The sequence below is a fragment of the Chaetura pelagica genome, unplaced genomic scaffold, assembly GCF_000747805.2.
Source record: "Chaetura pelagica isolate M959 unplaced genomic scaffold, ChaPel_1.0 scaffold199, whole genome shotgun sequence".
In the NCBI taxonomy this organism is placed as follows: domain Eukaryota; kingdom Metazoa; phylum Chordata; class Aves; order Apodiformes; family Apodidae; genus Chaetura; species Chaetura pelagica.
This window is the reverse complement of record NW_009970714.1, coordinates 1041649-1053879: the sequence shown is the minus strand read 5'-3', so window position 1 is coordinate 1053879 and position 12231 is coordinate 1041649. Positions and strand designations below refer to the sequence as shown.

General features: G+C 39.1%; 1 protein-coding gene across 1 annotated transcript in view; it reads right to left on the bottom strand.

Moving 5' to 3' along the window:
• Positions 1-12231, bottom strand: part of LOC104396177 (sodium channel protein type 5 subunit alpha-like) — a 184085-nt gene that overhangs the window by 94282 nt on the left and 77572 nt on the right. Inside the window, exons 13-15 of the mRNA XM_010005994.1 lie at positions 9715-9953; positions 4833-5006; positions 3009-3365 (exon numbers count right to left, since the gene is read on the bottom strand). Coding sequence (XP_010004296.1) covers positions 3009-3365; positions 4833-5006; positions 9715-9953 — 770 coding nt within the window. The remainder of the gene's footprint in view (positions 1-3008; positions 3366-4832; positions 5007-9714; positions 9954-12231) is intronic.

The window sequence follows — 12231 nt, the reverse complement described above, 5'->3', positions numbered from 1 at the left end:
TTAATAATTCCTGTCTTGGTGATTTTCCTTATTAACCTCAGTAATGTAAACATACTTAGAAAGTATCTGAAGTCATTTATAACAGATAACAGTAAGCATAATTGTTTCGTTAGCAATTTCAGAAGCTCTAACAAATGAAGGAGAAGCTATTCTATTTTCTGTCTGGTTTCACCTTCCTTTCCCAGGTGGCTTCAATGGCTCTAAAAATGCCTTCTGACAATAGTGGCATGGTACCATTGTGCAAAAGGCAGTTACACAGCACTTAATTTTTCCAACTATGCTGTAAAGTTTAGTTCTTTCAAGATGGCTCAAATGTCAGCTGCCCGGCAGTAAACAGTTTCGTGTGGCACTGCACTGGGCAGGGGTATTTTTAGGATATGTGAACACAAACCAAAGATTTAAGATTTTAAGCAGCCTTCCAGTATCTGAAGGGGCTACAGGAAAGCTGGGGAGGGGCTTTTTACCAGGGTGTGTAGTGATAGGATGAGAGATAATAGTTTTAAACTGGAAGAGGATAGATTTAAGTTAGACATTAGGAAGAAATTCTTTACTCTGAGGGTGGTGAGATGCTGGCACAGGTTGCCCAGGTTGGTTGTGGAAGCCCCATCCCTGGAAGTGTTCAAGGCCAGGTTGGACAGGGCTTTGTGCAGCCTGGTCTAGTAGAAGGTGTCCCTGCCCATGCAGGGGGTTGAAACTAGGTGATCTTCTAGGTCCCTTCCAGCCCAAACTATTCTATGATTAATTCCTTGCACCATGTGGACTTCTCTATAACATGAAGTTGCCCAGAGTACTTACTAACTTTCTTTGCTTTTCCTCCACCACTCCTTTGGATTTACATTAATGTGGCTCCATAAGACCCACAAATCAAATCACTGAACATACCACAGAATCACAGTAGTTGTAACTCTTCCAACACCAATTTGCAGCCTTTACAGTAGTTAAAGGGTAGGTCTGCTCTGTAATGCTTATAGTTTAGAGTTAGTTGGGACAGTGACCACAGACACTACCATAATACTGGCAAATGTGACAGATGAAAGTATTTAATTCTAGAAGAGTGTGCAGATTTGCTGCATAGGGAAAAATGCTGCATGATTTCCTCCTTGTCTTTAGAACATGTGAAAGTGTTCAGAGTCCAAATGAGATGAAACCTCAGGATACATTTTTTTTCTCATCTGAACTGACTCTCGAAACTGAGAGGAGGAAAAAGGATCCCAGTAAGCTCGAGTAACTTTGCTGGCACAGACTGCAGCCCAGTTATAAGCAAGAGTTTGCTTATATTTAAGGGTACATGGTGGTTTTTGGCTAATATCTGATGATGTTCAGCAAATAAGTTTCTGAATTCAATCCACAATCACTGAAGAAAGCAAGAATTTTGATGATGCCAGAGGAATAAGACGACCTCCTCTCTACCTTCTAATCAACATCATGAAATCTCCATAAAATGCAGCTGACGCTGGAGGAGTCTTATGATTCAGAATCTCTTGTTCTTTTGGCACCTATGAATCATTTCCTCTTTTTTTTTGAGTGATCTACAGACAGCAATTATCCCTCTCTACCAGTCATTGCCCCACACTTATAGAACAGTTGGCTTTCAGTTGACCAGTAACTTCAGCTTATCCAGGCTTACTGAGTTTTTCAGTATCTGGTTTTACACCTGGGACAGACTCTTTTGAGCACTGAAGGTTAAGTATATGTAGATAATGTTAGTGCAATCTCTGATGAATGAGATTTCATATCTAACAGGACTTACGCACACTGATGAGTGTTAGTATCTAAGGGTATCAGATGGTGCAAATTCACATCTTTCAACAATCTATGAATATTTAAAATGTTAACAGTTTCCCCAGATTATTTTCATATTATTTTCAGGTTTCATTATAACACACAGAATCCATTGCTTAATAACAGGGGGAGATTAATTTTCTGAATCTCACACTAAACTCCCCCCAGACATGTACAGAACGTAATAATTTGTCCCAACTCCTTACTTCCAAGGAAAATCTTTAGAAACAGGAAGAGAGGGAAAAAAAATCTTAAGTAATCTGCCACTTCCTGAGTAATCATAGTTTAATCTTTTGATTTTTATAAAAAACCTTATGAAGTATAATTTGCTTTTGCAATCAACATTTTAGGTGCAAAACTAACTGTTAAAACATAAAGTAATGTAATCAAAACAATGCACTCTGGTTTTATAAAAGCTCTTTCAAGAACTTTTCTATACTTGCACCTGAGAACCAAAATATTGGGTACTTAAAAGCAGTACAACCACTAAAAGCAATCTGTAGCAAAACCCAACATTTTTTGTAGCAGCATCTGCTATTAAACAACCTGCTACATAAACAGTAAACCCATTAAAGCCACAGTGTCAGATGCTCTGTAAGCTGAACAGGGGAAACACTTCCACAGTGACTGCAAGCCAGTAAAGTGCTCCATGAGATGTCAAGAGGGAAACACAATTCAGTCTTAATAGGTTCACAGCTTATGTAAGCCATGCTTATGGGACAGTCTATTAAAAAGCAAGTGAGCAAGTGACATTACTGTAAACACAACCTCCAGCTTTCTCAAACATGCAGGCTAAAGACATTCAAAACTCCACTCAAAGATACTGTCCTAGCTGTAAGGTTCATGTGCCCTGGACCAAAAATGAAGGGAAGTTACAATATCTCTTCATAAAGTGACCATTGAGGCCACTGTTGTATAGAAAGGAGATCTGTAATCCCTTCAGCCCCATTCATGGCTTAAGAAATGAAGTTATTATAACCAGCCCATGTGCCTTTTTTCTAGCAAAACATTTTTTGGTCTGCAAAAAATAGCTTCATTCCTAATTAGTAATGCAATGCCATCCATTTTGTACTTGGGATATGAACACGTTTCTCTGGGTGACAATTTGGTTCACTGGATTCAAGTCATGGACTAACGTGAAATTTGCCATTCCTGGATTTAACCAAAGGTACATTTGCACACACCCACCAGAAAAAGGGAGAAAAAAAGCCATCTTGAGAACTCACCACCAGGTTTCCTATCACCATGACCAACAAGAAGACGAGAAGGCACAGTGGCTGCCCAGCTACTTCCATGCAGTCCCACATGGTCTCAATCCACTCCCCGCACAGAATTCGGAAGATGATGAGGAACGAGTGGAAAAAATCATTCATGTGCCATCGTGGCAAATTGCCTGTTGTGCTTATCTTCTTCACATTGTCCATGTAGCTTTTCCCAAAAAGCTGCATTCCTACCACAGCAAAAATAAAGACGATGATTGCCAGCACGAGAGTGAGGTTACCAAGGGCACCCACTGAATTACCAATGATTTTAATGAGTGTATTTAAGGTCGGCCAGGACTTTGCCAGTTTGAAGACTCGCAGCTGTGAACGAAACATAAACAACAGTGTCAGTTCACACAGAAGCAACAGACACTTCAATTGATGAATTATTAAAGTGGGTAACACGTGAAAGACATTAAGTGCCACAGTGTGTGCAGTAAGGTGATGTTAGCCATACTTCCTGTAAACCTCACTACATTTATTAATAAAACATCACTTGGGCTTCTTGGATGAGAATTAGGTTTTGCAGTGCTTTTAAAGGCTCATTCCCCAGTTACCATGGTGGGGAGAGGATGGAAGGAGGAAATCTCAGGTCATTCCCCAATTATGATGGTGGGGAGAGGATGGAAGGAGGAAATCCCAGGTCTTGGCATTTTCTTTTACATTGCTTTTCCTCCTCAAGTTAAACAGCCTAGCAGGCATCTGTGGAAAAGGGTTTAGGGTTTGATCCCACAAAGAGAGAAGCAATTCCTGTGTTTCAGAGCAAGCCTCAACCAGATGCTATTAGTTGTTAGCTCCCAGGGTGAAAATCACCTCTGTGCTGAGGATCATGCAGACTATGCACAACCCACATCCCACTTCAGACCTATTTTAAGGATGTAAATGGTTCCTAACCCTTGTGCTGTGTTTTCAACTGAAGGTTTAATTTCAGCCCTTGTGAAAGGGGATTGCTCAAGAACTGATGGAAAACGCTCAGGACCTAACTGCAGCAGTGAAAAATTTGGGTTTTTAAGCAGCACAGGGAATTTAGGGGGTGAGGGGGTGTGGAAGTGAAAAAAAAAAAAAGACTCTTTAGCTAAACCTAAGGGCCTATTTTCCTGGTTTTTCCAAGTTATGAAGCCATATCATGGCCAGAATGGTTAACATGGACATCCTGGTACAACAAGTGCAACACAAATGTCAGGCTGGCAAGGAAACTACATTTCTGTTCCAATATATTGACAGTCTCTCATTAATAGAATCTCACTATCCCATGCATAACAAAGGAGCTGACAGCTAAGGAGTTCCTGTGAAAGACAGATGCTATGTCATGCTGATCAGATTCAGAAAAAAAATATCAGTCTGAGAATAATTCAAAGCCATTTTCTTTTGACAACATTTAAAAGAGTGGTGGCATGTTTTCAACATAATTTAGGAATAACAACTTCTAAAACAACAAGTTACTGGCTCTTGCATTTCTTGGGCTATCAAGTATCTGCTGACTATGCTAACAGGTGAACAGGTATGAAATGGCAGATTTTTATTACAAATTGGAAATCAAATATTTTATATGCATTACAAGTACCTGGTATGACTAGAAGGAATCAAATTATGTTCTCATTTACTTTGATGTAAATGTGGAACAGTTCCCTTTATCCCACAACCTATAATTAAGATCATGTACTGTTCACCAGTTTGCAGCAATTCATGTCTTTATTGGCAGATTAATTTTTAAAAATATATGTTGCATCCCTGACAGACTTTACATGTAATAAAAGAAGAGGGATAAGAACAGAATAAGAACATTACCAGTCGAAAGGAGCGTAGAACAGACAGGTTTCCCATGCTGGACAAGCCTAGCTCCATCAAGCTTAGTATAACAATTATGCTGTCAAAAATATTCCAGCCCTGTTGAAAATAGTAGTAGGGGTCCAGGGCAATAATTTTGAAGATCATTTCTGCTGTAAAAATCCCAGTGAAGACCTGTAGAAAGAAAAGATGAAGTCAAAGTAACCTTATAAGCACACCTCCTTGTTTGCAGACTTCCCATTGATACAAGTGAACACAGTGTAAAGCCAAAAAATATTTTACAAGGAAATACTGCATGGCTTATTCTTTTCCACTATTACAACTTTGTCTAGTCTCCTCACAACAATTTTTAATACTGCTGTAAACTTACAATGACATCTGAGTTCCAGCTCTGGAAGGGAACATACATTTTCATCTCCTTCCAGCATCTCAATAATCTCAGTGGTAAAATCAGAAAGTGTAAAGGTGCCTTTTTAAAAGGTTAAATCTGTTCAATTTGGTGGAGAAACACGAATGAATGGAGTGGGAGTGTTAAAAGGGTATTTGGGTTGTAGTGTACCTGCTGTATTATCCCTTTTTGGTTTGTTATTCTTAATACCAGGGCAACACAAGCCTCCAGTCATTCTGAGGTTACCGCTGGCAGTCAAGGTGATTAGAAACTCTCATTTGAGTCCTAGGTTGTTGGGTGTTGTTTGTTTTTTTTTTACAAATAGTCACAGCAATTTTCTTTTCACAGCATCTTGTGAACACAGCTTATTTATGACCCAGTTCAAATGTCTTATGGTAGAACTTCTAATTGGAACATTTTTCTTTAAAACAACATATAAGTATTACCTATCAGGCAGAGGGAAAGGGTAAGGGAAAGCTACTGACAGCATATTCAGTTTGCACACATTCTTGTAAAGTATCTCAGAGCATCAGATCTTGTCCTTTCCTATGCCCTCCTTAAGTACCAGTTTAAATGCACAACACAAGGCTACAGTCAGCTTAAAATGACAAAATGAGGACATAAATTCTCAATATACTGTTTTGTTTTCATTCCAAGTTCCAGTACAAGGTGCCCAGAGCTTTGTGTTCTGAAAAAATCTTTGTATATGTATATTAAAGGACATGTTTTTCCTTGAAACAATAAACATCAGTGCACTGTGTAGGTCAAAATAGAATCCAGAGCTCACCTATGAGTAACATACAGTCACGGGGAAATGTTTTCCTTCCAATAAGCTGAATATTCAGGGCAGTATCCCAGCAAAACTGATCAACTTTGATCAATAAAGATGAAAAACCCATTAAGCTATGGAAGGGCAAAGTTAAGATTATATTATTAAGATACTAAAGAAAGCCTGCACTTGAGGAGGGCTTGGCTTTACTCTGTCGTGCTTCAGGAATGAATTATTCCAAGAGGCCATTTTACACAATTTCTTATGTAAAATACATTCTTTTTCTCATCAGGAAAATAATACCTTGGACTGCAACAATTTGGGCTCTCATCCCATCACCGCCTCGTACCAAGAACCCAACAACATCACCTGTCTCTTATTTCTAACCAGCCAACAATTTCTGAGTCATGGTGGTCAGAGATACCGTAAATTCCCACCAGAATGCTCCAAATTCCCTTAAGACTAAGAACAAGACAAAACTGGATGTCTGTGGAACTGTATCCAGGGGACTGCCTTAAAAACCACAATACCACGCTGTGTACATTATGCAACCACCTTGCTGAGAAATGACTCAGGAGGATGGCTTTCTTTGCCTGAATCATTTTAATCAATAGCCTTCTGAGAAGGAAATGTCACAGTGAGATAGCAAAATGTCTGAGCCTTCCTAAAGGCATCAGGAATCATGTGTGTGTACCAGCTACGAATTTCAAATGGCACCTGTTACATGGCAACTGTGCTTGTTGAAGAGGCTGGATACTCAATATAATAAAGTCTGGAGAGGAAGCAAGTAACTTAACATCCCACTGGTAATGAATCTGAAGCTGCTGATTTGGAGGACTTTGTCTTTAAAAAATATTTTATTTATAATTTCAGATATTTGAGCTCTAGTATTGCACAACAGTATCTCAATTCCTAAAGGGGAAAAAAAATAAATATGGGAGAATCTTGCTCTACCTGCCTGTTTCGTAAGTGGTGGCACTGCACAGGCAGATGAACCATGTAATGATGTACATGTGCTTGGCTGTCCTTCTGATCACATTTGAAAATGCTGATTACTGTAAGTGATGAACTAAAGGAGCCTGAAGGTAACAGGTGCTGTGTAAAGGAGAGGAACAATCAGATAGGGAGGTCTCAATGATTGGCAGCAGACGAAGAATCACTCTTGGAGAAAGTATATCCATATTCCCCTTTTATTCTTTCATTTATCCCAGAGGCATTTCTTTGGAGGAAAAAAATGCCAAAGATCTGCCTTTTTTTAATATTCTCCCCATGTCATGTTAGTATCATCACTCCTAGAGGGTTAAATGCAATGGGAAGGTGCCAGCCAGTGTGGGGGCAGAGGAGGGGTCTGGCAGTCTGCAGCTTAGGAGATGCAGCCACCTGGCAGCCTGCCCTGGAGCTGGGACTCCCTTCCCTTTCATAGGGGATTGCAACAAGGGAAAAAAAAAAAAAAAAAAAAAGAAGTCAATTTTCATTACAAATGACTTTGCAAAACCCTCTGCAAAATGGAATTACCTTCCTCTGACCTGCTCTACTCACAATCAATCCAGTTACACAGGAGTTTCGTAAAGCTGGAGAGGAGAAGCTGAGACTGTCTGGCCTCTCACCAACCCACCCTGGGATCTCAGGGGAAGGGGAGGCCCATGATATCAAACTGTTTCAAAAAATATTAACAGGCTGGTTTGCTTCTTTTACTTTAGCACAAAGAGGAGAAATAGCTCTGTGCAGTAGCAGTGCTGAGAAACTCCCAATGAAGTCATTACTTATTTATTTATTTTATTTTTTATTTTCCAAAATTTTCTTTGCAATTCCTCCCCCTGCCCCACTCAGCCCCAGCAGGTCAGCAGGTGTTGGCAGGAGGAATGCCAAAGGCTAAGGTTTCACTGCCTGTGGTCTGCAAAGGGAGAAGCTGATCTGCCAAAAGCAGAGCAAGGAGCAGACACATTTACTATCCCAAGTGCCAGAGGGGGAAGCAGCAGCATTGCCACCTGCTCTGCTACATGCTGAGTCCAAATGAGTTTTTTTAAGTCACATTAGAAGGCCACAAATCATTGAGCAACAACAAGGCTGTGAAGTGGAGCTAAATGCAGTCCTGTGACATGACTTTCTGAGCTACTCTTATCTACTGCTTTCCACAGAAGGCAAGAGTGTGGGCTGGAAACAAGAGAGATCAAGCAGATTTTCACCGAGTGCAACAGCACAAAGAGATTTGCCAAGACACAACAACTGAAAAACTACAGACTGGTCCCACAGCCTAGGAAAAGGACATCAGCCTGCCCAAAGAGGCCCAGAGCTAAGAATAACAAGAACCAGGATGAAGAAGAAAATCCGTAAGTAATGTTCCACATATGCTAGGACTGATACAAAAAGTCTGATTATTGCTATCATCCACCTCAGCCTGCTTGTCACTAAAGGCAGACACTACATCTGTAGTGCCTCTGCATATTCCCCTCATAGTCACTGGCCTCCAGGCCATAGTTCACCTTATTAAAAAGTGAGAAACTTGAGAACATCACATTAATTGTGCCTTAAATTGTCGATTACTCTCCTTAGGCTTTAAAGGCAGCCTTAGACTTTAAAGGCAGCCAGGTCCAACAGAGTTTCCTAACACTGTAAATACCTAAAGTTAAGTAAACTGAATCCCACTTTGAGATAATGTAGCCTTTATTTTTCATAGAAATAAAGGGCTTTTTTTCATCTCAGCTGCGAGCTTCTCAAATACAAACTTAGCAGCATCCATGTTCCAGGGTGTTCCAGACTTACTTATGGTCCTATGGGATATCTCTGCTTTTGCCACTAGATTTTAGGAGCAATTCTGCCATGCCATAGCTAGATTGCCTTCCCCAATAAAGACACATCCAGAATTAAAAGGTTTTTAAATATTAAGTTTTAAAGTAGTAAAACATGATGACTTTAAAACATAAACTCAGAGAAAGCTGATTAAAGAAAAAGCTTCTGGTTCGTAGCTACTGCAGAATTTTAGTGGTCCCCTGGGTTAAGAAATTGCACTGCATCGCCTCTGGAAAGACTTTTCTGCAGTCCCTCTGCTTTTCCTTGGAGCAGTGTGGTCCCTGCTCACTTTGCAGCTGTCTCCCTGGCTGCTCCAGCTTGCACATTAAGAGTTTCCCCTGGAAGCACCAGCCATGCTTTGCTCCATGTCCCTTCTGCCCCAGGATTTTCATGGGACTCAGCACACGTGGCTGGACAAGGCAGGGAGGCACAACAGGACACAGAAGGACATATAAGAAATATACCATAGGCACCTTCCCACATACATATCTAGATATGCTTGAACACCACTCTGTTTCCCTCCAAGATCTTGCCTTGTCCTTTTTCTGTAGGTTTATTTAACATAGAAGTCACTATTAGTCTCCAATATTACTGCCTTATCATAGTTTTACCAGAAATCTCAAATAAACTTCATCAGTCTTTCTCTCATCTCATTTCCTTAAACAGATATAAACTAAATACCTACCAGGAACAGCCCAGAAACATGGCTTTAATGTTTACTAATACCATTGAAACATGTTAGTTTAATAAAAATAGATACTTGTCCTTCATAAATTTTTCTTCATCCCCAGAAAGAGATGACTCTGTGGACTCTTTTGACATGTCATAGGGAGACCGATGCTGACAGCATATCAAAATGTGGTCTTAGTAAGCTAAGACTTTAAAAAGCAGGAAATAAACTCAGCAGGTAGCACTTCAAGCTCATATTCACTTACCAAATTGCCTATGTAAAGCATGTGGTCAAACTCCTTAGTCATCTTGTAATGCTCCAAGGCCATGAAGAGCGTGTTCAGCACAATGCAAAGGGTGATGGTGAGGTCAGTAAATGGGTCCATTACCACAAACTTGACAAATTTCTTGATTAAAAGCCAAAGTGGGCAGCAATCCCAAATGAGAAATTTAACAGCAAAATGGTTCCAGCAGGAAGGACATTTCTGGTGTGATTCCTCGAGCTCTAAGTCACAAGCAGTAAAGTAACAGTCAATTCACACTGAGTTATATGACAAGAGAACACTTAAAATGACTCATAAAATAGAGGAAGACCCCTGAATTGCCCCAAACATTATTTTTAGGATAAAAATACTTCTGTCTTAACAGGCTAGCAAATTATGCACATCTGGGTTTTTGTGAGTTGACCTGCACTTAGCAGCCTGTTCTGAAAGTAAAAACCTTTTAACAGTGTCACAAGCAAAAAGGGAGAATCACACTAAATATGTAAATTCCAGTATTATACATAGGCTTGGATTTTTGCTCTGTTTTTCACTTTGACAAGCTCAAATGGGTAAGAATACACTACCTTTGTTTAATTTAGATTTTTTTTCATGCTCAGATCCCATTTTAGAACTACCTTCAGTAATACCTTTTAAAGTGGTTAAGAGATGAAAGAACCTAAATCCAATATTTAGAGCTGACGTAAGCACTTGAGAGCCAGAGTATCCCTGGTTATCAATAGAGTTTTGGTCTTGATGTGCAATCCAAAAAGGCATTAAGCATTTGATTTCTTCTGAAAGGTCCACATACAAAACCAGAGGAAAGCATAAGTCAGTTTGAAAATGTTACTGAAGCTCCACTATAGTTTTTAAAGGTGCTTTTAAAATATTACCTAAAATACAACTTTTGTATGTTCATTTTATTTGAGCACAAAAGAACTGAAATAGCTTCCTAAGTATAATTTGTGTTAAATGCTGAAAAAAGAAAGCCAAAAAAGACAGTTAATGGATGAATGACAATGATTACTGGAATTGCTTAATGCTTTCCTTTTCTGATTCCTTTATGGGCATGGAATGCTGTATAACAGTTTTAGTCTATATAATTAGAACCTGTACTGATAACAGGAAAGCTTCAGCCAAGGCTGTTATTTCAATCAGTTTATAAACAGCCTCCTCTCTCAAGCCAGGATGCATTCTCTGTGAATTTTCCTTCATTGGACAACAAAACTGCAGTATGAGGTGTTTTCTAGTAAGCTTTCAAAACCTAGGATGGAGTTCTCCATGCACATGTCTTGCACAAACACCTACACTGCTCTGAGATCTCTGGGAAACCAACTTGCTGCCAGGAGATAAGTATGTCTTTCCAGCCTCCACACAGCAAGTTTCCAGAGAAGTGCTTAAAATGAAGTGAGAAATATCCACGCCCCAACCAATTTCAATGTAAAATCCTGATTTTGTACCTTTATGGAAACTCACCTCAAAGTAATAAGGAGTTTGGGGCAGCTACTTCCTTAGGGACTTAATTTTCTGGGTAAATCCAGAAGACTACATCTGTCTATATTCATCCTCCTCATAATCACTTCTAACCAACCCTGTTTATTCCATTATTATTAATTTGGAGACCTTTGTGATGGACACACATCAGGTATGTCACTCTTTTCTCTGAGGCTCCTTTACATCCAGGTTGCACTAAAATGCTTTTAAATCACAAGAGATTAAAAAGTTTTTAAAGACATTTGCACAAGGGAAAGTAAAATGAGATTCAACTGGTTTTTATGCCACTTGATATTGTTTTATAAAAATGTCAGAAAAACACAGTCAATGTTAGTGTTTGGAGGTATTTTTCCTCTTATTTTTAAATGAAAAAACTGCAGACAAACAACCCAACTAGATCCTTTCTTGACTGCAAGACTTTCAGATGTCTGGGAAAACAATTAGTTGATGACTATCCAAGAGTTGACAGCAGAAACCAGGTAACTAAAGGAGAAGGAATTTCTGGTCTGGTTGCTTCACATAGTTGCTTCACAAATCATGCAGCTATTATTATAGTTAAAGCCTGTGATACATTTTATTCTGACTTGATAAACCTCTTGTTATTAACAAGTATTCAGTTTCAATGACTAATTAAACTCTGACAGTTAGAAAATCTTTTCTAAGGATTGAAAGAACTTTCTTCTATATAAGGCAAAAAATGTACATCCTCTGAGTTACCACAGACTTGATGGTCTCTGTTTCTGTGGTAAAAAGTAGCAGACAGTACCATTAAATAAATAAGAAGCTCAGGTCAGGCCTTTTAGGCATTCTTAACACATTACAAAGAAGCAAATAAAACACAAAGCTAATTGCTAAAACCCCAGAGAAAACAAATAAAACCATTGCAGACTACACTAAGCACTGGGATACACAGAAGTTACTAGTTATCTAATAAGACTGTAGCACTTAATTTATTTAAGCATATATATATATATATATATATATATATATATATATATTCTGTTCTGGCCAGAATACTGCTGAATATAA